The sequence below is a fragment of the Argopecten irradians genome, chromosome 7, assembly GCF_041381155.1.
Source record: "Argopecten irradians isolate NY chromosome 7, Ai_NY, whole genome shotgun sequence".
Lineage (NCBI taxonomy): Eukaryota > Metazoa > Mollusca > Bivalvia > Pectinida > Pectinidae > Argopecten > Argopecten irradians.
Window position 1 is genome coordinate 7,591,686 of NC_091140.1, and position 24,510 is coordinate 7,616,195.

At 36.1% G+C, this 24,510-nt stretch overlaps 1 protein-coding gene and 1 pseudogene across 1 annotated transcript; one reads left to right on the forward strand and one right to left on the reverse strand.

The window, feature by feature from the left end:
- The first annotated feature begins 2,704 nt into the window (after window positions 1–2,704).
- LOC138327435 (uncharacterized) lies at window positions 2,705–14,774 on the forward strand (annotated as a pseudogene).
- Window positions 14,775–18,415: 3,641 nt separating this feature from the next.
- LOC138326839 (uncharacterized) lies at window positions 18,416–19,318 on the reverse strand. Its single transcript, XM_069272839.1, has one exon. The coding sequence runs from the start codon at window positions 19,229–19,231 to the stop codon at window positions 18,416–18,418; it is 816 nt and encodes a 271-aa protein (XP_069128940.1). The 5' UTR covers window positions 19,232–19,318.
- Window positions 19,319–24,510: the final 5,192 nt, after the last annotated feature.

Genomic DNA, 24,510 nt, shown 5'->3' on the forward strand with positions numbered 1-24,510 from the left:
TTTTAAAAGCTTTAGAAACCATTCAAATGGACAGACAAATATGTATGATGCCTTCTAAACATTATTTACAACACAGAATTTATAATGTACTGTAACATTTTTACGGTTTTTATGACTTATTTATGATTATATGGAAACATACATGCAGAAATCAAATAACATTTACTAATAACCCTGCAAAAATGTGAAATGGAATTGTAGACCACAATCTGTCTTCATGGGCTGTCGTTATTTATTTCACTATGTTGTAGATAAAAATATACTGATTTTTGGCATTGGTAAAATTAACACCTGTACATTGTAAGTATTATTACTCTCAAAAAGCTGGTGTTTGTGGTGATGAATAAAATATTAAAAACTCTTTTTTTATTCGTGAGTATGCAAAATACGGCACCTTTAACCTCGATATTACTAATTACAGCTGTAGGTACAGTGTATGTAATTGTAGGATCCGTGTCTTGTTATATTTTATATATCGTCGATATTTTATAAACGGAAAGTAGTGATTTTCGAGGGCGCACTGCATACATTATGTACATACATGTATCATGTAACATGTTTTATTTACATTATCATACATATTACATGCACGTTGAAAAATCGTGACAATGCTCAAGGGGGTTCTCCTAAGATACTTCGATTAAATGTGATTGAAAAAATTAGGTAATCAAGCTAGTAAAACTCGACAAATCTAGTAAGACTCGACAACTCTAGACTAATGCTAGGTTTACACTATGTTCCCGGCGACCACGGTAGCCCCGTTTTCCCGAAACGTGGTGCGCCGTGGAATTTTGGCTATTTTCGTCTCTGTATTCAAGTTGAGCTAGGTCTTGTGAAGTTTTGCCACGGTCTTTTACGGATTACGTGGTAGACCGTGGATATAGGGGAAAGTGCTGTTCCCGGAGGTTAAAGGTACATCGGTCTATCAAGGATACCACTACGTTCTCTCTAGTCCTGTTACGATCTGATGAGGTCTGCTACGTTTTACACGTTTTGATCAAGCTCCGATACGTTTTTCACGGTCCGCCAAGGCTTACTAAGGATGAAAGCTTGATTACGGGCTTTTTTGGAGCAAATGAAACAATATTTATTGCCGAAAATGTCATTTCAAACACGTTTAGTTACAAAATGTGTTAAAAGAAATATATAATTATTATAGCTAAGTGTTTCTACGCATTTTTTTTTCTGTAATTGTTATCACTTAATCTGCCTTTTACAATAATAGGTTTCGTATAATTTGATGGTTTAAATGTGTTTGATAATGACTATTTCTATCTATTAAAACAAATAATTCCAAAAAGTAGCAAAATGCACCAGGCCAGGCAATGATACTTCATCAGATATTGGTTGCAACGTAAGACCGTAATAAGACGTAACACGCCGTATCACGTCGGGCTTTCAATCGCTACAAGCCGTGATGTGCCTTGACAGAACGTATCGAAACGGTCATCATCCACCTTGGCTTGCCGTCAAAACCTTGACAAACCTTGACAAAACGGCACAAAACGTGCAGCCAATCTGCATCAACCTTGGCAAAACGTGGAAAAAACGCAACAGAACGTCACAAAACTTGAAATCACCGTGAGATTCCCGGGAACGTGCTTGCTGCCCGTTCCACCACGGACCGTCTGGAAGTTTTGTTACGGCCTCGTACGCGCTGTTACGTTTTGTTACGTCAATGCCGTTTTATTACGTCCTGTGGCGTTCACCATCTGTACCGTGACTGCCGTGGCAAATTTTTTGACAGTTTAAAAATCTGGCACGGCATCCACGGTAATCACGACCGTTCACGTTTGTCTATCACGTCCTTCTGCGTTGTCTCACGTTGTCTCGCGGTCACCACATTTTGTCCACGGTGGTCTGAAACGGGGCTGCCGTGGCTGCCGGGAACATAGTGTAAACCTAGCATAATTTGACAACGCAGAAGGACGTGATAGACACGAAAAATCTAGTAAGACTCGGCAAATATAGCAAGACTTGAGAAATCTAGGGTAAGAATCGACAAATCTAGTAAGACTCAACAAATATAGAGTTATCTTCGACAAGGCTATTAATAAAGACTCAACAAATCTAGTAAGACTGGACAAATCTAGAGTAAGGCTCGACAAATCTAGAGTAAGACTCGACAATTCTAGAGTAAGAATCTCTTTAGACTGGAAAAATCTTGTCAGACTGGACAAATCTTGTATATTTTGTAATCTTTTCTTGACTGGACAAATCTAGTATGATTTGATTTATACATTTATATCATTTTTGCTTCCCTATGGTAGTAGCTGGTTGTAAAACAACAAACTAAGTATTAGCATCAGCAAATGTACACAGAAGTACACTCAGGGGGATATAATGTAGTTTTCTATGAACCATAGATGTTACTGGTGTGGTACAATATATGTGCATGAGGAAAACGCATCTTTATGGACAAGTGCATATTAATAATGCACACACTGAGGACTAAGAAAATCCAAAATCGACTAAAGCTCGTTGACACGTCACACAAAAACAGTACGAATTCAATGGAAACCCTTTACAGCGCTGGTTCCATCAATAAGGCTTAGTTTTAAGCCTATCAGTTATCAGCCGCAACAGCCTGGGATAATGACAGTGATAAGATTTGGAAACAACCGTCGATTTATCGCCCGTGTAACTGCTTTGTCGCTGAGTGATATACAGTATATTGTCATTATTCAAGAGTCAAACTATATTGCTTGCTCATTTGCTGACAGAAGTGCGGTGAGACTGTTGATACTACCACTATACAGGGTTAAAATGACGATAGGAACAGGTAGATACAGGTGTGTGATCGCGGGATGTGTATCTGTGATCTTCATATCTACATTTTACCTTATTGGACCTGTATATCAGGACGGTGAGTATACATATATATATATATATATACGGGTGTAATTATGTAACAGTTGACCGTAATAAATACAACTGAAATACACTTTATTTACAGGTGTAATTATGTAACCATTACAGTAACCAATACAATACAATACAATATTTGAAGTCGCATATTTCTTACAAATAACATTAGCTCTTGTGAGCTATTATCGCGACAAACAAAATTATATATGCATTGTTAACAACATAAAACTTATATCAAAATATGGAAAATCACAAGAATAGGTTTGTATATATATATCACAGAAATTAAAGGGTAAAAACAAAGACGTTAGTTAAACATGAACACTCGAATTTGTACAAACACTGTGTTACTAAAGGTAGGGATTAAAACACTATCAGATAAGTGTAATGTACTTATAATGCTAACATAGCAAAAAGTAAAAATTGACAGATTATACACTAATATAGTGTGATTTAAAAGGAAGCATTTTAATTTGAGATCGTAGAAAGCAAAATTAAGACCATAATATATAAAAGACAAAGTGTCATAAACATAGACTAGTGATAAATAAACGACAAAGCTTTAGCAGATACATATAGTGTATACACAAGCTGCGTAATACAGAATGATACAGAACACAGGAAAAAAGAAATATGCACATGTAACTATACACAGGAGAATTACAAGGCAGCAAAGCATGACACGAGCGGTCATTATGCAAAAGACAGACAAATGGCACGCTGACGAATCTGGCCGTCCCAGGTGTGGATCAGTCTTTTAAGGTGGTAGTCTCACATTCCTCAAAATTTTTCCCGTAGTTCAATATTTTTTATATTTGTTTTATGAAGTAAATATGTTGTTATGCATCTTCTGTCAAAGTTTCGAAGAAATTGAACCATCTATTTTTTCTAAATCAATATTCAAATTTGTCTTTTTTGAGTAGTTTCTAAACATGAAAAAAACAGCATTAGTCTGCACTAAATCCGACCCGCAAATAAAAATCTTTAACAAAATGTTCTATGATATATGTATTGCCTAATTGATATGATATATCTCAATGCTTTTTCAAGAAAAAATGCTTTACTTCTCGTCATAATTAATTTTTAGTGATAATTTTTGGTGGAAATCAGGTAAAAAAGATGCATGTAAATTACCTAAAACATTCTCACAAAAATGAGAATAGGTCAAAATTGTGAAGTTCAATTTTTTTTAGAAAAGTAATAGGCTAAAAAGTGACATAGTTGCTTTTTTTCAGTCAATTTTCAAGAAAATTGAACCACAATGTTTCAAAATAGAGCATTTTTAGCACCATAAAACCTTCATTTTTCATTGAAAACGACGTCAAACACAATAGAGTTATCTCCCTTATTATATATACTTTTTATACATTCACTGTAGGTTTTCCTGTTACAATATAATCTAGATGTCAATACTTTTAGTTTTAAAATGAATAACAATGTTTAATCAATATATATATATCATTAAATAGCAATATAAGGTTAATGGGATAATTAGTATTGTTCTTTTTAAAACTAATAAAATAATTTATTCATGAATTCAAACTTCAGAAAAGGGGATATTAATCAAATCGCGGTCATTTCAAATGCTTGAAGAGCTTGGGACACTGTCATAACTTAAGCGTCTGCATGAAAAAATCATGATCTATCTCCTTTATCATGAGACTACATTCTTAAACTCCGAACTCTTCGGAATTCATTTGGAAGACTGTTCCACACCCGAGCAGCCTCAAAAGAAAATGATTTATGACCATACTTAACCGTGTTAGTTTTTTTGATGTCTGCTTTTCTGTCTTGTCTGAAATTATAAAAAGATGATTGTTTGATTGTTATCAAGTCCTGGACATATTCAGGAGAGATCTTGTTAACTATCTTAAAAACCTCGCAGGCCATATCTCGAAGTCTCTTAACATGTAAAAAATCATTTCCAGATATTTCTAAAATATGTTTAAATGTTGACGTGTAGTCCTGGTATATAAATCTCAAGGCACGTTCCTGAATCTTTTCCATTTTCCTTATACTTTTCATGCTGCTGAAACGTGCTACATACAACTGAAGTACGCTACATAAACAAGTGTAAATACGTCTGAAATACAATATCCAGAATACTGTAAACCGACCTAATTTCGCGCTGACCTGCGGAACGATTTGTTGATTGATATCTAATTCATCGATAGAGCTTCTTGTGATTCTACATTAGTTTGGTTTAAAACAAATCGTTGATATCTATTTTGGCGATTTCTTATCGTTCGTAAAATATGAGAAAGTTAATCGCGCGCAAACACCATGCGGGTTTACAGAATATTGTAGTTATGTAGTACATTACATTGTAGTTATGAAGTCCATTACATTGTAGTTATGTAGTACAATAAATTGTAGTTATGTAGTACATAACATTGTAGTTATGTAGTACAATAAATTGTAGTTATGTAGTACATCGTATTGTAGTTATGTAGTACATTACATTGTAGTTATGTAGTACATTGCATTGTAGTTATGTTGGACATTACATTATAGTTATGTAAAACATTGTATTGTTGTTATGTAGTACATCGCATTGTAGTTATGTAGTACATTGTATTGTAGTTATGTAGTACATTGTATTGTAGTTATTTAGCACATGACATTGTAGTTATGTAGTGCATTACATTTTAGTTATGTAGTACATTGCATTGTAGTTATGTAGTACATTACATTGTAGTTATGTAGCACATTGTATTGTTGTTATGTAATGCATTATTTTGTAGTTAAGTAGTACATTGCATTGTAGTTATACATAGTACATTGTAGTTATGTAGTGTATTACATTGTTATAATGTAGTACATTGCATTGTAGTTATGTTGTACATTACATTATAGTTATGTAGCACATTGTATTGGTGTTATGCAGTACATCGCATTGTAGTTATGTAGTACATTGTATTGTAGTTATGTAGTACATTGTATTGTAGTTATGTAGCAAATGATATTATAGTTATGAAGTACATTGCATTGTAGTTATGTAGCACATTGTATTGTTGTTATGTAATGCATTATTTTGTAGTTATGTAGTACATTGCATTGTAGTTATGTAGTACATCACATTGTAGTTATGTAGTACATTGCATTGTAGTTATGTAGTACATTGCATTGTAGTTATGTAGTGCATTACATTGTAGTTATGAAGTACATTGCATTGTAGTTATGTAGCACATTGCATTGTAGTAATGTAGTATATTACATTGTAGTTATGTAGTACATTGCATTGTAGTTATGTATAGTACATTTTAGTTATGTAGTACATTACATTGCAGTTATATAGTACATTACATTGTAGTTATGTACTACAGTAAATTGTAGTTATATTGCACATTATGTTGTAGTTATGTAGTACATTACATTGTAGTTATGTAGTACATTGCATTGTAGTTATGTAGTGCATTACATTTTAGTTATATAGTACATTACATTGCAGTTATATAGTACATTACATTGTAGTTATGTAGTACATTACATTGTAGTTATGTAGCACATTGTGTTGTTGTTATGTTTTGCATTATTTTGTAGCTATGTAGTACATCGTATTGTAGTTATGTAGTACATTACATTGTAGTTATGTAGTGCATTACATTGTAGTTATGTATTACATTGCATTGTAGTTATGTTGTACATTACATTATAGTTATGTAGCACATTGTATTGTTGTTATGTAGTACATCGCATTGTAGTTATGTAGTACATTGTATTGTAGTTATGTAGTACATTGTATTGTAGTTATGTAGCAAATGATATTATAGTTATGAAGTACATTGCATTGTAGTTATGTAGCACATTGTATTGTTGTTATGTAATGCATTATTTTGTAGTTATGTAGTACATTGCATTGTAGTTATGTAGTACATTGTATTGTAGTTATGTAGTACATCACATTGTAGTTATGTAGTACATTGCATTGTAGTTATGTAGTACATTGTATTGTAGTTATGTAGTACATCACATTGTAGTTATGTAGTACATTGTATTGTAGTTATGTAGTACATTGCATTGTAGTTATGTAGTACATCACATTGTAGTTATGTAGTACATTGCATTGTAGTTATGTAGTACATTGCATTGTAGTTATGTAGTGCATTACATTGTAGTTATGAAGTACATTGCATTGTAGTTATGTAGCACATTGCATTGTAGTAATGTAGTATATTACATTGTAGTTATGTAGTACATTGCATTGTAGTTATGTATAGTACATTTTAGTTATGTAGTACATTACATTGCAGTTATATAGTACATTACATTGTAGTTATGTACTACAGTAAATTGTAGTTATATTGCACATTATGTTGTAGTTATGTAGTACATTACATTGTAGTTATGTAGTACATTGCATTGTAGTTATGTAGTGCATTACATTTTAGTTATATAGTACATTACATTGCAGTTATATAGTACATTACATTGTAGTTATGTAGTACATTACATTGTAGTTATGTAGCACATTGTGTTGTTGTTATGTTTTGCATTATTTTGTAGCTATGTAGTACATCGTATTGTAGTTATGTAGTACATTACATTGTAGTTATGTAGTGCATTACATTGTAGTTATGTATTACATTGCATTGTAGTTATGTTGTACATTACATTATAGTTATGTAGCACATTGTATTGTTGTTATGTAGTACATCGCATTGTAGTTATGTAGTACATTGTATTGTAGTTATGTCGTACATTGTATTGAAGTTATGTAACACAATACATTGTAGTAATGTAGTGCATTGCATTGTAGTTATGTAGCACATTGTATTGTTGTTATGTAATGCATTAGTTTGTAGTTATGTAGTACATTGCATTGTAGTTATGTAGTACATCACATTGTAGTTATGTAGTACATTGCATTGTAGTTATGTAGTACATTGCATTGTAGTTATGTAGTGCATTACATTGTAGTTATGAAGTGCATTGCATTGTAGTTATGTAGCACATTGCATTGTAGTAATGTAGTATATTACATTGTAGTTATGTAGTACATTGCATTGTAGTTATGTATAGTACATTTTAGTTATGTAGTACATTACATTGCAGTTATATAGTACATTACATTGTAGTTATGTACTACAGTAAATTGTAGTTATATTGCACATTATGTTGTAGTTATGTAGTACATTACATTGTAGTTATGTAGTACATTGCATTGTAGTTATGTAGTGCATTACATTTTAGTTATATAGTACATTACATTGCAGTTATATAGTACATTACATTGTAGTTATGTAGTACATTACATTGTAGTTATGTAGCACATTGTGTTGTTGTTATGTTATGCATTATTTTGTAGCTATGTAGTACATCGTATTGTAGTTATGTAGTACATTACATTGTAGTTATGTAGTGCATTACATTGTAGTTATGTATTACATTGCATTGTAGTTATGTTGTACATTACATTATAGTTATGTAGCACATTGTATTGTTGTTATGTAGTACATCGCATTGTAGTTATGTAGTACATTGTATTGTAGTTATGTAGTACATTGTATTGTAGTTATGTAACACAAGACATTGTAGTAATGTAGTGCATTACATTTTATTTATGTAGTACATTGCATTGTAGTTATGTTGTACATTACATTATAGTTATGTAGCACATTGTAGTACATTGTATTGTAGATATGTAGCACATGACATTGCAGTTATGAAGTATATTGCATTGTAGTTATGTAACACATTGTATTGCTGTTATGTAATGTATTACTTTGTAGTTATGTAGTACATTGCATTGTAGTTATGTAGTACATCACATTGTAGTTATGTAGTACATTGCATTGTAGTTATGTAGTACATTGCGTTGTATTATGTAGTGCATTACATTGTAGTTATGAAGTACATTGCATTTTAGTTATGTAGCACATTGTATTGTTGTTATGTAGTACATTACTTTGTAGTTATGTAGTACATTGCATTGTAGTAATGTAGTACATTACATTGTTGTTATGTAGTACATTGCATTGTAGTTATGTATAGTACATTTTAGTTATGTAGTACATTACATTGCAGTTATATATTACATTACATTGTAGTTATGTACTACAGTAAATTGTAGTTATATAGTACATTATGTTGTAGTTATATAGTACATTACATTGTGGTTATGTAGTGCATTGCATTGTCGTTATGTAGTGCATTACATTTTAGTTATATAGTACATTACATTGCAGTTATATAGTACATTACATTGTAGTTATGTACTACAGTAAATTGTAGTTATGTAGTACAGTACATGGTAGTTATGTAGTACATTACATTGTGGTTATCTAGTATATTAAATTATAGTTATGTACTATAGTAGATTGTAGTTATGTAGTACATTACATTTTAGTTATGTAGTACATTGCATTGTAGTTATGTAATACATTACATTGTAGTTATGTAGTGCATTACACTGTAGTTATGTAGTACATTGCATTGTAGTTATGTTGTACATTACATTATAGGTATGTAGCACATTATATTGTAGTTATGTAGTACATTGTATTGTAGTTATGTAACACATGACATTGTAGTTATGTAGTGCATTACATTTTAGTTATGTAGTACATTGCATTGTAGTTATGTAGTACATTGTATTGTAGTTATATAGTACATTGTATTGTAGTTATGTAGCACATGACATTGTGGTTATGAAGTACATTGCATTTTAGTTATGTAGCACATTGTATTGTTGTTATGTAATGCATTATTTTGTAGTTGTGTAGTACATTGCATTGTAGTTATGTAGTACATCACATTGTAGTTATGTAGTACATTGCATTGTAGTTATGTAGTACATTGCATTGTAGTTATGTAGTGGATTACATTGTAGTTAAGTAGTATAATAAATTGTTGTTATGTAGTACATAACATTGTAGTTATGTAGTACATTACATTGCAGTTATATAGTACATTATGTTGTAGTTATATAGTACATTACATTGCAGTTATATAGTACATTGTATTGTAGTTATGTAGTGCATTACATTGTAGTTATGTAGCACATAACATTGTAATTATGTAGTACATTACATTGCAGTTATGTAGTACATTTTGTTGTAATTATGTAGTACATTACATTGTAGTTATGTAGTACATTGCATTGCAGTTATGTAGTGCATTACATTGTAGTTATGTAGTACATTGCATTGTAGTTATGTAGTGCATAACATTGTAGTTATGTAGTACAATAAATTGTAGTTATGTAGTACATAACATTGTAGCTATGTAGTACATTACATTGCAGTTATATAGTACATTTTGTTGTAGTTATGTAGTACATTACATTGTAGTTATGTAGTACATTGTATTGTAGTTATATAGTACATTGTATTGTAGTTATGTAGCACATGACATTGTGGTTATGAAGCACATTGCATTTTAGTTATGTAGCACATTGTATTGTTGTTATGTAATGCATTATTTTGTAGTTATGTAGTACATTGCATTGTAGTAATGTATAGTACATTTTAGTTATGTAGTACATTACATTGCTGTTATACAGTACATTACATTGTAGTTATGTACTACAGTAAATCGTAGTTATATAGTACATTATGTTGTAGTTATGTAGTACATTACATTGTGATTATGTAGTACATTGCATTGTAGTTATGTAGTGCATTACATTTTAGTTATATAGTACATTACATTGCAGTTATATAGTACATTACATTGTAGTTATGTACTACAGTAAATTGTAGTTATTTAGTACAGTACATGGTAGTTATGTAGTACATTACATTGTGGTTATCTAGTATATTAAATTATAGTTATGTACTATAGTAGATTGTAGTTATGTAGTACAGTACATTTTAGTTATGTAGTACATTGCATTGTAGTTATGTAGTGCATTACATTGAAGTTATGTAGCACATTGTATTGTTGTTATGTAATGCATTATTTTGTAGCTATGTAGTACATCGTATTGTAGTTATGTAGTACATTACATTGTAGTTATGTAGTGCATTACATTGTAGTTATGTAGTACATTGCATTGTAGTTATGTTGTACATTACATTATAGTTATGTAGCACATTGTATTGTTGTTATGTAGTACATTGCATTGTAGTTATGTAGTACATTGTATTGTAGTTATGTAACACATGACATTGTAGTTATGTAGTGCATTACATTTTAGTTATGTAGTACATTGCATTGTAGTTATGTAGTACATTACATTGTAGTTATGTAGCACATTGTATTGTTGTTATGTAATGCATTATTTTGTAGTTATGTAGTACATTGCATTGTAGTAATTCATAGTACATTGTAGTTATGTAGTGTATAACATTGTTATAATGTAGTACATTGCATTGTAATTATGTAGTGTATTACATTGTAGTTATGTAGTATAATAAATTGTTGTTATGTAGTACATAACATTGTAGTTATGTAGTACATTACATTGCAGTTATATAGTACATTATGTTGTAGTTATATAGTACATTACATTGCAGTTATATAGTACATTGCATTGTAGTTATGTAGTGCATTACATTGTAGTTATGTAGCACATAACATTGTAATTATGTAGTACATTACATTGCAGTAATGTAGTACATTTTGTTGTAATTATGTAGTACATTACATTGTAGTTATGTAGTACATTGCATTGCAGTTATGTAGTGCATTACATTGTAGTTATGTAGTACATTGCATTGTAGTTATGTAGTGCATAACATTGTAGTTATGTAGTACAATAAATTGTAGTTATGTAGTACATAACATTGTAGCAATGTAGTACATTACATTGCAGTTATATAGTACATTTTGTTGTAGTTATGTAGTACGTTACATTGTAGTTATGTAGTACATTGCATTGTAGTTATATAGTACATTATGTTGTAGTTATGTAGTACATTGCATTGTAGTTATGTAGTACATTGCATTGTAGTTTTGTAGTGCATTACATTGTAGTTATATAGTACATTACATTGCAGTTATATAGTACATTACATTGTAGTTATGTACTACAGTAAATTGTAGTTATGTAGTACAGTACATTGTAGTTATGTAGTACATTACATTGTGGTTATCTAGTATATTAAATTGTAGTTATGTACTACAGTAGATTGTAGTTATGTAGTACAGTACATTGTAGTTATGTAGTACATTACATGGTGGTTTTCTAGTACATTACATTGTAGTTATGTAGTACATTGCATTGTTGTTATGTAGTGCATTACATTGCAACTATATAGGTCATTACATTGTAGTTATGTAGTACAGTAAATTGTGATTATGTAGTGTATTGCATTGTAGTTATGTAGTACATTACATTGTATTGATGTAGTGCAGTTTATTGTTGTTATGTAGTACAATCGTTATTGACAGATGGGGAATATTCTTTGAGATGAGCTACATATGTAGCTGCAGAATAATTGGCCTGACTACCTTTTTGATATTTTTTAAAGACCCACTTTGGTCTTGCTATCATTTTTATATTTGTTTATAGACATACTCTGCTGTTTTCAGATCAGGAGTTCAAGCAAGACCAGATCAAAATGAGTGCCCAGTATGCTGACTCGGGAAAGATAGATGTGTGGACAAATCGCACTAGTCACTTACAGAAGGGCTGTTACCAATCAACTCGAAAAGAGTATTATAGAATTAAATACCAACAAGGCCAGGCACTTTTCTTTCAATCACAGAACCTGAATATAAGTGTCTGTAAGGTCGCAAAGGCAGGAAGTACATTTTGGGCAATCGTGTTTTTTAATAGTCGACAAGGGATTACCAGCCGCCGAAGCTTTCGGTATCTCAAGAAGTAAGATTCATGGATTAAGTAGTGGGCTGACCAAACATATGCCGCCTCATCCCCAGCCACTTGGTACAAAAGGAGTCGTTGTTTCCCGGGACCCCTACTCCAGATTATTTTCTGCATTTATAGATAAATTCTTTTTGTTGAGATTTCCACAAACCGCACAAGCCCTCGCCCGATCACTGGGTAAAGGATACTTCATGACAGACGCCGGTAAGTGTGGATACGATGTATCATTCCAGGATTTTGTAGACAGTGAGACAACAAAAGCTCTTCAGGGAGCTAAAATTAACCGTCACTGGTGTCCTGTGTACACCTTATGTAGGGTTTGTGATGTTGAATATCAGTATGTTATAAAGCAAGAGACATTGACCAAGGACACAGAATACATCATGAGTCAGCTGGACATCAGTAACGATGTCAAAGCCACCCTGACCAACATGTTTCACGGGTCTGGTACCAATAAGGCAATGGAGGGCGTTATAGAAACCATGTGGAACGATCATGACAGTAAAACGATGCAAGCCTGTTGTAACAACAAACTTGCCTTCTTCATGAAAATGTGGGAAGGGTTTAAGATCCAGGGCTACATTAAAACTGATAAACCGTTTCCGATATCAACATTTAAGGATGAAAACAGTGTTAACCTTGAGACAATCACCAAGGCTGTTTTATCAGAGATGACAACCCACCCGCTATCAAGCACAGAACGAAAGGCGCAGCGGAGACAAGCGTTAGTAGAGGCATACAAAGTTATGCCTAAACGTATCCTATCTCAGATCCAGGAGATGTACAAGATGGACTTTTATCTATTTAGCTATGATATAAATCCACCAGTATGAGTAGTTGTTCAACTACATATTGATTAACGACCATCCTATGTATAATGTTCACGCCCTAAATAAGACCACTTTAACACTTATTTCCGCGAATCATCTTTGACGGGTTCCTAAGCATCATTGATATGACAGGCTGGGCTGTATATGCTACCTTTTACAAATGTTGGGAAAATAAAACGCCTGCAAATATTAGCAAGTTTACAGTAAAAAAGATGTTTTAATGGAAAATATGCCAATTATTTTCTTGTTGGTAAAGGTTTGGAGAAAGGATATTCGTTTTTGATTTATAAACATGCCTCATTTTTACGGCGATATCATGATATTTTGGAAAAAAGTAGTTTCAAATATGCTGTTAATTTGAAGCAAGTATTGTGGATTTGAAAATAATGTTAAGCCCTTGAGGTAATCAAGACATACATTTTCTCGTTTTTTGCCTTCCGTTGCAGAGAAAACTCACGTGACGCTACCCAAATTGGTACGCTACCCAAATTAGTATACTTTTAATATACATTGCATATGAAGCAGAATTGTTCAGTTTACAATCTATATTGACACTTACTGTCCTCAACAAATATTAAGGTGCTTAACAGTAACTGTGTCAATTTTTATATGTCATATTCTTTCCTGTTGCTTATTATCTCTATTTCAACATGAGAATAATGAAATTATGAAAACATTTGTGAAAAGACATCGTGCGACAACCCTAAAGACACTATACATATTCAAACACGGAAAACAACATTGCTGAATGGGATATTTTTGACAGCTATGTGACTTAAAGCCACTAAAAAATGTTTGAAATTTCCTTAAGGTTCATGTAATGGCTTTAACCAGTGATATTTTGCAAGCCTAAAACGCATTACTGTGCTGCTATTGAACAGAACTAATTTCATTAATTGTTGGTATATACCCTGACTAACTGTCAGTCTTACTGTTGATAAGTAATTTGTGAAGCTGCTTGTAAATTTCAGTAAAAAAAGAGAAAAATGTATATTTCTGGAGAAGACATAGAACTCGTGTGAATTGCATTGATGGCACCAAATAAACATGCTATCGTGTTCAGTAGTGACTATGCCAGGTACTCCAACAGTTTGTTTGGCAAAATCGGACCAGCGAATAGCGCAGGAGCCTATTGTTGTAAATGCAAATGGCTGTTTAAATGGCGGATCACAAATATAGCATATAAGAAGACATTTTAATTGATACAAGTGCTCTTATATACACTATAAGGTACTCTGAAAATGACAAGAAGAATATTTACGAAAAAATAGTTAAAATGTGGACTTTGAGGCTCTTTCCGGAAATTTGCATTTTTCGCCCCAAACAGATTGTTTGAACTATTTTTTTCGTGTGAAGAGTCTTCTTGTTATGTTCAGAGTACCTTATGGTGTCTATAAAAACATTTGTATCAATTGAGTGGCTTCTTATATGGTGGTGTACCATTTTGGGTACTAAAAACTACTGAAATACAGGACTGGACCGGACATGCTTCAAAGCTCTCTATTTAAAATATATGCATTGTAGACAAGTAAACAAATCATAAAATTTGGAGGCATCTCTTTGTGGAATGTTAAAAGCAAAATCTGGATTCAAGCATACATGTTCGTTTAAAAATTTTAACATTTTTTTCAAAAGTTTACCAATTTGGGTAGCGGCAAGTTAACGAGTTTCTTTATATAAAGTAAGCATTTCTACATCAATTGAGAATTGCATGAAATGATCCTGACATGGTCCTGACAAAGTATTGTTACATCTCTGGTTGATCACAAGTCGAAGAATGGCTACCATGACACTTTATCTAATTAATTTCCTATATGTTAAGGCCCTTGGGCCTCTTGTTTGAAATAAAATTTGTTGAAAGAAATTGAAAATGATCCTGACATGGTCCTGACAAAGTGACACCATATATAATTAATTTTACTATTGCCAAGGTAGTCAGATGACCGTTAAGGCCCTTTGGGCCTCTTGTTTCTTATATCATTATATATAATCCTTATACACATCTATAGACAGTGGAAACAGGAAATTAATGAATACGCAAATAAGCGTGCGAGTTTGGGGGGTCCGGGGTGTCCACTGGAAAAAATATTACGATTTAGAATGATTGTGATGAGTTTTACGATGCATTTTGTTGATTTTGAGAGATTCGCTGGCGCGAGATTTTGGTGTTTGGGGGGGTTCGTAAGTTTCACCCGGGACAAAAATATGATTTGGAATGGCTGAGATGAGTTTTACAATGTATTTTGGTGATTTAAAAGCTGTACACGGTAATTTTTCGATTTAAAGTTACCCGCATTAAGAAATGATACTTTCGTCATACCATTTTGCAACCCAGCTCGATCTGAACATACCGGATTCACACCATCGGCACATTGTTGTGTAACTCAAAATAATAATGAATTGAAGATATATAAACAAATTAATCTTTTAAGAAACATTTTTTGAAATAGTATAATCCATTGGTGGACATTTCTAGTGTAGTTCGTGTGTATTGAATTTTCATTATTAAAGGTTTGAGCATTACGTGCCTGAATGTTTTAGAAAACGCGAAGGGTAGCGGAAAATTTTCTAAAATGAAGTGCAAATATGTACAGGAGGACCCTTTTTTCTTTCAAATGTGCATATTTAGAACATTTCACTCGGCGAAAATGGGGGGGGGGGGCAAAAAGACATGTTTGTATCATATAATAATGATATCACATCATATAATGGTGAATTCGTATCATATAATGGTGAATTCGTATCATATAATGGTGAATTCGTATCATATAATTGTGAATTCGTATCATATAATGGTGAATTCGTATCATATAATGACAATGTCGTATCATATAATGGTGAATTCGTATCATATAATGGCAATATCGTATCATATAATGATAAGTCATATCATATAATGACAATATTGTATCATATAATGATAAAGTAGTATCATATAATGATGATTTTGTATCATATAATGATAAAAACGTATCATATAATGGACATTTATAATATTAGGCAGCTATGGCTTTCCATACGTTTCCCTTACGCTTGGCCCCGCCTCACGTTTGGTCTTCTGTTGAGTGCTCTCCTAGAGTTCTGTTCTCTGGCTAAGACACACTAAAGTCTATTATAAAAGTGGTAGCTTCTGCTCCTGCTTAGCGATCAGCATTAAGGGAATGGGAAGACTGTTTCGCCCGTTGTCAGTATATAATATGACCGGGTGGGGTTTGGTGTTTGGGAGGACGTCCGACATGACCCTGGCTGTTAAATAGGATGCTAACTTTTGAAGAAAAAAACCCAATGAAAACGATATTATAGAGTCACGAATGCAGGAATTTGTATGGCGAAAGTAAACTGGTTGATTTTTTACTGACGTCCTACTACAGCTATAGTCAGTTCAGGACGGTGTCCATTGTATATCATTTCATAAATCCTATGGTGTTGCCCGACCAAACGACAGAACCAAGAGCCTTCGTCAAAGTAATATTTCTAGAATTAATTAAGTAACTATAGCATTTTCTTGAAAAAAACCCATTGACTAATTCATTCCAATTTGAATATTTCGGTCTTCTCTAAGAATTAGACCAAAATATCTAGCAAAATGAAGCTGCTAATAACCAATGGCCATTGAAGGATACACTTTCATGAAGGATTTTGGATAAAAAACCTTATATAATCAGTACCTGGCAAACTCTTTGGTGGTATTATTTCGCGACCCCTAGTTCACTTAAGGTAAAAGGAGATATATAGCGCCTCGTCTGATTGACGCCAGCTAAAAAGGTATCACCTTTTACGATCATGCCATGAGGATAGCAGTTGAAATTCTAACTTCCTACCTGATACGGTAACAACGTTGTTGGTACCCTTTAACAATGGGCAAAGTGTGACGTTTCTAAATGGGTTCGTCACTTATAGTGAATGATCTTGGTTAGTGACTAGTCTACAGAAGCAAATATATACAGATATGACTACTATTTGGTAGCGTAAAACATTACATAAATTCCGAGCGATTAACAATAGACATACTTTAATATATAAGTATATATACAGTGGTCTGCCTGACCATCGACACCTGGTCTGAAAGATTGGGTATACAACAAACAATCTATATTCACTGACTATATCCTATAGTCGTCAACCACCCCGTGGTCACTGACCATGTCACTGACTACCGAGTAGTCGTTAATCACCCTGTGGTTACTGGCCTAGTCGCCGACTATCGCTAGCCGGTGACTCTCGACAACAGTGTTGTCGCTGACTACCTTGTAGTCGCTGACTACCTATGTAGTCGCTAACCACCTTGTGGTTATATGCCTATAGTCACTGTCCTGTGACTCCCGACAACTACGTTGTCGCCGACTACCTTGTAGTCGCTGACTACCTATGTAGTCGCTAACCACCTTGTGGTTATATATGTATAGTCACTGTCCTGTGACTCCCGACAACTACGTTGTCGCCGACTACCTTGTAGTCGCTGATCATGACTACCTATGTAGTCGCTAACCACGCTGTGGTTGTTACTACCGACTATACTATGTATGCGTAGTCATTGACCTATCACAGGTCACGAGCCGCTGCCAATCACTCTATCAAGGGGAATACTGTTATAGCATATACCTGATATTCTCCGATCTTCTCAGCTTGAGTGTTGATTTCAGACTGACATTCGTCTGCGAGCGCGGGCTTTTATACCCTCGGATTTTGTCAATCCGGGTCTCGCAAACCAAGCTTTTACTCGCTAGCGTAAACTTGTCTAGCCAAGCGTGTAATACACCGAGACAACAAACAGGAAACCCGGACGCACACATGTTGTAAACAAATATACAGCGAGGTTGAAGCTTCCACGCTTCTAAATCATTAAAACTGAATTTCAAGAATCATAGAAAACACACAAGTAATGAATCATCAATAATTTTTAATATAAAGTAAAATGAATGTTTTTCTCCCCTATATGAGTCTATTAACGGCTATCACCAAATGCCTTGAAGTAGAAGAATGTCTCATCTACGGTAGTTTGCTTTACCCGTTTACCAGCCTCACGGTAGCGATAAGTTGTAGTGACAGCTCTCTTAGTGGTGTTTAAAGCCGTGTCCGTCTGGACACCTACACTGACAAAACGACGGGTCACTGTTTGAGTGTGTCGTTTGTTAGGTTGTTCAAGAGTTACAGGTTTGGGGATAACATTGCGTAGATCTGATGCACGTAACTTCTTGCTCGTTGCAACGTTTTGCTCCATGGCCGCTCTTTTCTGGTTAAAAGGCAACGTAGGTTTAGTGGACTTCCGAATGACTCTTCCAAGCAACGAATCATCATTAGATTCTTGATCATTGCATGTTCTTTCTGCCGAGGTGGATGCTCCTTCCTCAGGTTGGAACACATGTTCACTAGATTCCATTTCTGATTCCTCTGACAGTAATGGCCCCGGATCCTGTGTTTGCCAGTCTTCTGGTGATGAGACATCGGAATCGTTATCCGAGTCACTATCATTACTGCTGCTGATGCTTAAGGCTTCGTCGCCTTTCCCGTCAGGCTGGCTGGACACTTGTCCTACTTCAGGCTGACTATTCTTGTCTTCTGATTTCTGGTGCCTTTTCTCATGGCGGGTTAGGTATATTTGCTTTGACGTTGTAAAATTGCAGTGGCTGCAGGAGAAGGGATTCTTTTCCGCATTTTTCAAACCACAAAGCACCAGGTGCTCCTTAAGCTCATCAGTTCCGGCTGTCCGGAATTTACACATTGGGCAGGCCTTCATTGGAGTTGTTTTAGTGTTTACCATCCTGAAAGTACAGAACACTTTGATTAGAGGGAATATATATCAGTAATATAACATATTACTTTTGGCAATAATTTATTCATATTATTCTGGAAATTGTATAACATTTTAGAACAGAATATAATCAGAGTGTTTGGCAGGTGCTTTCCTATGCCTACGACCTTGTCGTGGTACTGTGTTTGTACCCTTCAGACATTCTTCCTCACACTTCAACTCTGTCTCACATTCAGGTATAAGGGTAGAGGAACTCTCCTCAAATGAATTGTTCACATTCTCTCCAATTATGTCTTGTTCGCTCTCGAAACAACTCTCATTCACCTGTGTCTGCTGCTCTTTAACTTTTGCAAAATCTTCAGCCTTTTCATTTCGTAACTGCTGGGTTTTCTTTTGTTTCATGCGGTCCACATGAATGACTTACATCTTTCCCTTACGCCCACAACGTACGCGATAAGTCACGTCAGTGAGTTTTGATATCACTCGGAATGGACCTTTCCAGCGGCAAGCAAGCTTCGGGCTTTGCCCTGGCTTGACATTAGGGAAGAAAACAAAGACATCATCACCAGCTTTGAACTGTTGCCATGAAAGTTTCTGGTCATGCAGCTTTTTCTGTCGCAACATCTGGCCTTTGACATTTCCTCTGACCAACTGATGTGCATCTTCCATCTTCTCCTGTAGTTCCCAGGCCCACGTGTTCTGTGGCAAGGCTTTCAAGTTCCGTGGCATGGAGTATTGTAGATCCAGTGGAGTAGATGTCTCTCTTCCAAGCATCATAAAATTTGGTGAATGGGAGGTAGTCTCATGTTCGGTTGACCGATATGCCATCATGACATAAGGTAAGTGTTTATCCCAGTCAGTGTGTCGTTCATTCACAAAGGCCCTTAACATGGTGACCAATGTCTTATTGAATCTCTCGACCATACCGTCCGACTGAGGGTGGTAGGGAGTGGTACGGGTCTTTTCAATCTGCAATATGTGACACATTTCCTGAAATAAAGCACTCTCGAACTGAGATCCCTGATCTGAATGGATTATGCTTGGGACTCCGAATCGACAAACAATTTCTTCCACTAGCATGCGTGCTACGGTCTCAGCGCTCATATCTCGCATAGGGAAACTCTCTGTCCACTTAGTGTAATAATCTGAGATGACCAAGATGTGCCTGTTGCCATCATCAGTCTCAGGCAGCTCGCACAGAATGTCCATGGCTATACGCTCCATGGGATAGCCAGACTCTGTCACCTGCATAGGTGCTTTCTTCGTCTGTGTCATGTTCTTGCTTTTAGCGCACAGTGTGCAACCTGTGACATATCGTTTGACATCATCTTGCATTCCAGGCCAGTAAAACTGTTGGCGGATCTTTGCAAGGGTCTTCCTTATTCCTAGATGAGCAGCTGTTCTGTTGTCATGGGCATGGTTAAGAACTGTGCGACGCTCATCTCTAGGTATGATAACTTGAACCATATTTTCTCTGTCTTCCTTACCAACAGGTTATCTTGCATGGACAGTGTTTTGAACTGTGACCACAAAGATTTTACTGTTTTGTTTCTGCCACCTATGGACTTGTAACCAGGCTTTTTCTCTTGCCTGACCCAGGCGATAACCGACCCTAGGTCGTCATCATCCTTTTGTTTTTCGCTCAAGGTCTTCTCCTGTATCTCTTTGTTCTCAGACTTACAGGGATCTTGACTTTTTGTTACGTTGGCTGCACATGACGATGTTATGTCGCCAGCCTTCTGTTCCCAGTCCGGGTCATAGTTACACTGGCGACATGGAATCCTGCTCAAGCCATCTGCATTTTGATGTTGCTTGCCTGGTCGATGGACGATGTGCATATCATAAGAGCTTAAGACTTGCAACCATCTGGCCATTTGCCCCTCTGGGTCTTTGAAATTCAGCAACCACCTAAGTGAACTATGGTCTGTTCTGACAGTGAATTTTCTGCCATACAGGTAATGCCTGAAGTATTTTGTGAAGTTAACAACTGCCAGTAACTCCTTGCGAGTAACACAGTACTTCCTTTCCGCCTTGGTCAATGTACGACCTGCAAATGCTATTGGCCTTTCCACACCATCTACTATCTGTGATAGTGCAGCCCCGATTGCTTCATGACTCGCATCTGTGTCGAGTATGAACCCCTTACTAAAATCGGGATGAGCTAAAGTCTTTGTGCTGGTTAGCTCTTTCTTCAGAGTGTCAAATGCTGTTTGACACTGGGGTGTCCAGTCAAATTTCCGCCCCTTCTCTGTCAGTTTGTGTAGACTTTTTGCAATTGCAGAAAAGTCCCTGACAAATTTTCTGTAGTAACTACAGAATCCTAAGAATGATTGCAACTGCTTAACGTTGACAGGCACCGGCCACTCTGCCACTTTCTTCACTTTATCAGGGTCAGTGGAGATACCTTCCTCCGAGATCTTGTGGCCTAGGAAAATTACTTCCTTAGCAAACAGACAACATTTGCGTGCTTTAAGCTTTAACCCCGCATCTTGGAGTCGATTGAATACTTGTCTGAGATTCTCGACCATTTCTTCAAATGTCTTTCCGGTCACAATAACGTCGTCCAGGTATATCAAGCAAGTCTGCCACTGTAAACCTGCTAACACTGTCTCCATCAGTCTCTCGAATGTTGCAGGAGCTGATGCTAAACCAAATGGCATGACCGTAAATTCGTATAGCCCTGTCCTTGTTGCAAAAGCAGTTTTCTGCCAATCTTCAGGTGCCAACTCAACTTGCCAACATCCAGAGTTAAGGTCCAATGTTGAGAACCATGAGCTACCTGACATCTGATCAAGAGCCTCATCGATTCTTGGAAGTGGATACGCATCAGGGATGCTGACAGCATTCAGCTGTCTATAGTCCACACAAAATCGTAAGCTTCCGTCCTTCTTTTTCACTAGGACAATGCCAGAGCTCCAGGGACTGGATGACTTCTGAATAATTCCCCGATCAAGCATGTCTTTGACCTGCCTATCAACCTCAGGACCGAGGTTACCCGGAACTCTTCTGACTGGCTGTTTTATTGGTCTGGCGCCCCCTGTATTAATCTTATGTTGGGTTACACCCGTTCTACCCAGATCGTCGTCAGTAACAGCAAAAAGTGCCTGGTTTGCAATCAGCAACTCGAATGCAGCATTGTACTGCTCTTCTGTAAGATTGGGCTTGGACTCATCCAATAATGATTGAATGTCAGCCCTCAGTCCGACTGTCTTCTTAGGTGTTGGGTTGTCGACATCTCCCATTACCTTATCGACAGTGCTGACTTGTGCAATCGTCGTCCCAGGGTAAAACTGTTGACTTTCGTTACACAGATTCATCAATCTTACAGGCACAGTGGTATCATACTGTACAAGTGCCCTGGCGACTAATGCCCTTTCCGTTTTAAGGAAAGTATCGGGCTTCTCAACTAGAAGCAGATTACTGACGGTTTCGCCCTCTGGTAGGCATACCTTTCCCTGAACCACAACCTCGGTGTTGGCGGGGAGTGTCACTTTCTCTACCAAGGAAAGTCGATAACAACCCATACTGCCCATATAGGTTGTCAGTATTACAACACCGTCAAGAGTGAGAACACCTCTTGTGAAATCAAGGGAACCATTTCGGTCCTGCATAGCGTCAAGTCCTAGAATACCATCAGTATTTATCTTGGCAACAATGCCTTCAACACAAATATTCTTTGTGCTGTTCAGTTTCATAACAAAACTGCCTTTGCCTTTGACCTTTATTTTTTCACCACTGGCTGTTAATACCTCTTGGCGAACTTGACTCAGTCGGGGTTTCGCTGAATCCGGAACTTGATCAAAGACGCGCTCTGATATAATGGTGACTGTCGCCCCCGTATCATCCAAAAGATTTACTTTTGTTCCGTGCAGTTCGGCAGCAATATACATGCCTGCCTCTTGCACTGCAGTTGAGGACCCCTATACCAGCTCTCGGCTTCTTCCGTCGCTGTCGACGGCGAGTGTTTACTTGCTGGGCACCAGCCTGTTTCTGATCTTTATTGACATCTTTCTTTTTGTTAGGTTTAGGACAGTTTCTCTTGAAGTGTCCCTCCTCACCACAATTAAAACAACTTCTGTTTTTGACTGTATTGGTTTTTGTGTTTGGCTTGCTCTTAGTTTTTATCTTTCCAACATCTTTCTCTAAGGACTCTAACTTCTTCTGCATATCTTGCAACAGCTTAAGCATCTCTGACTGTTCAGATGGTTCAGCAGTAGTGTTACGGAGATATGACTGGCCTTCTGTTGACTTCTTCTCGCAGCGGTTGTAGGCTTCTAACTCTACTGACAACTGTATAGCCTCAGTCAAATTCTTAGGCCTAGCCTGCTTGATGCGTATGCGCATCTCTGAGTCTGCGAGTGCCTCTATGAACTGCTGCTTCGCCAACGTTTCCTTAACATCACTTGACACAGTACGGTATGTCAAGTTTACAAGCCGCCTGATGGCTTGCCCCAACTCTGGTAGACTTTCGTTAGCCTTTTGGCGTCTCTCCATTAACTGGACCCTATACAACTCCGTCTGGTTAGGGGGAGCAAACCTTTCTTCTAAGGCTCTGACCAGTGCCCCATAATCCTCCTGCTCAGCAATATCGAGGTCACCTAATATGCCCTGAGCTTGGCCTCGTAGCGACACCGCTAGGTGGAGACCTTTCTCACTAGTGGACCAGCGATTTATTCTCGAGCAAGCCTCGAAATGTGACCTAAAGTCAACCCATGGAGTTGTGCCATCGTATGTTGATGCTTTCACATTAACAGTTTTCTTTCTCTGTTTCCTGGTCGTGTCACTGACTTCGCCATGCTCATCATCTGATTCATCAACATCATGACCAGCAGTTCTGTATGATTGTTTCTTGCGTGTCGTGACATGGTCAAACTCGTGACTACCTGATATGGGCCCTTTGGTTTGGTCTGATGTCGCCGGTTTTGTTCTTGCCAACAGATTGTAACTGTCAGTTTTCATTTGCAACATCTGTTCTCTGAGATCGCTGATCTCTTTCTCGACCTTTTGGATACTTTCATTTTGTAACCCCAAACTCGTATCAAGGTTCAGTTTCACCACTTTTGGGCGAGTATCCTTCTCCCTAGTCCCCAACCCAGAGTCAGTAACTGAACTTGGGCCATATGGTATATTGGGTATATAGGGTTGTGAGAATGGGGTAGAGAAATCAAAATTCCGCTGACCGGTATTGTCAAAATCAAGGCCATGGTCAGACTCATCACCCAAAAGATCACGGATATTGGCTTCCGCCATGATGATTGAGAACAACAAATAACCACACCGTTTTGTGA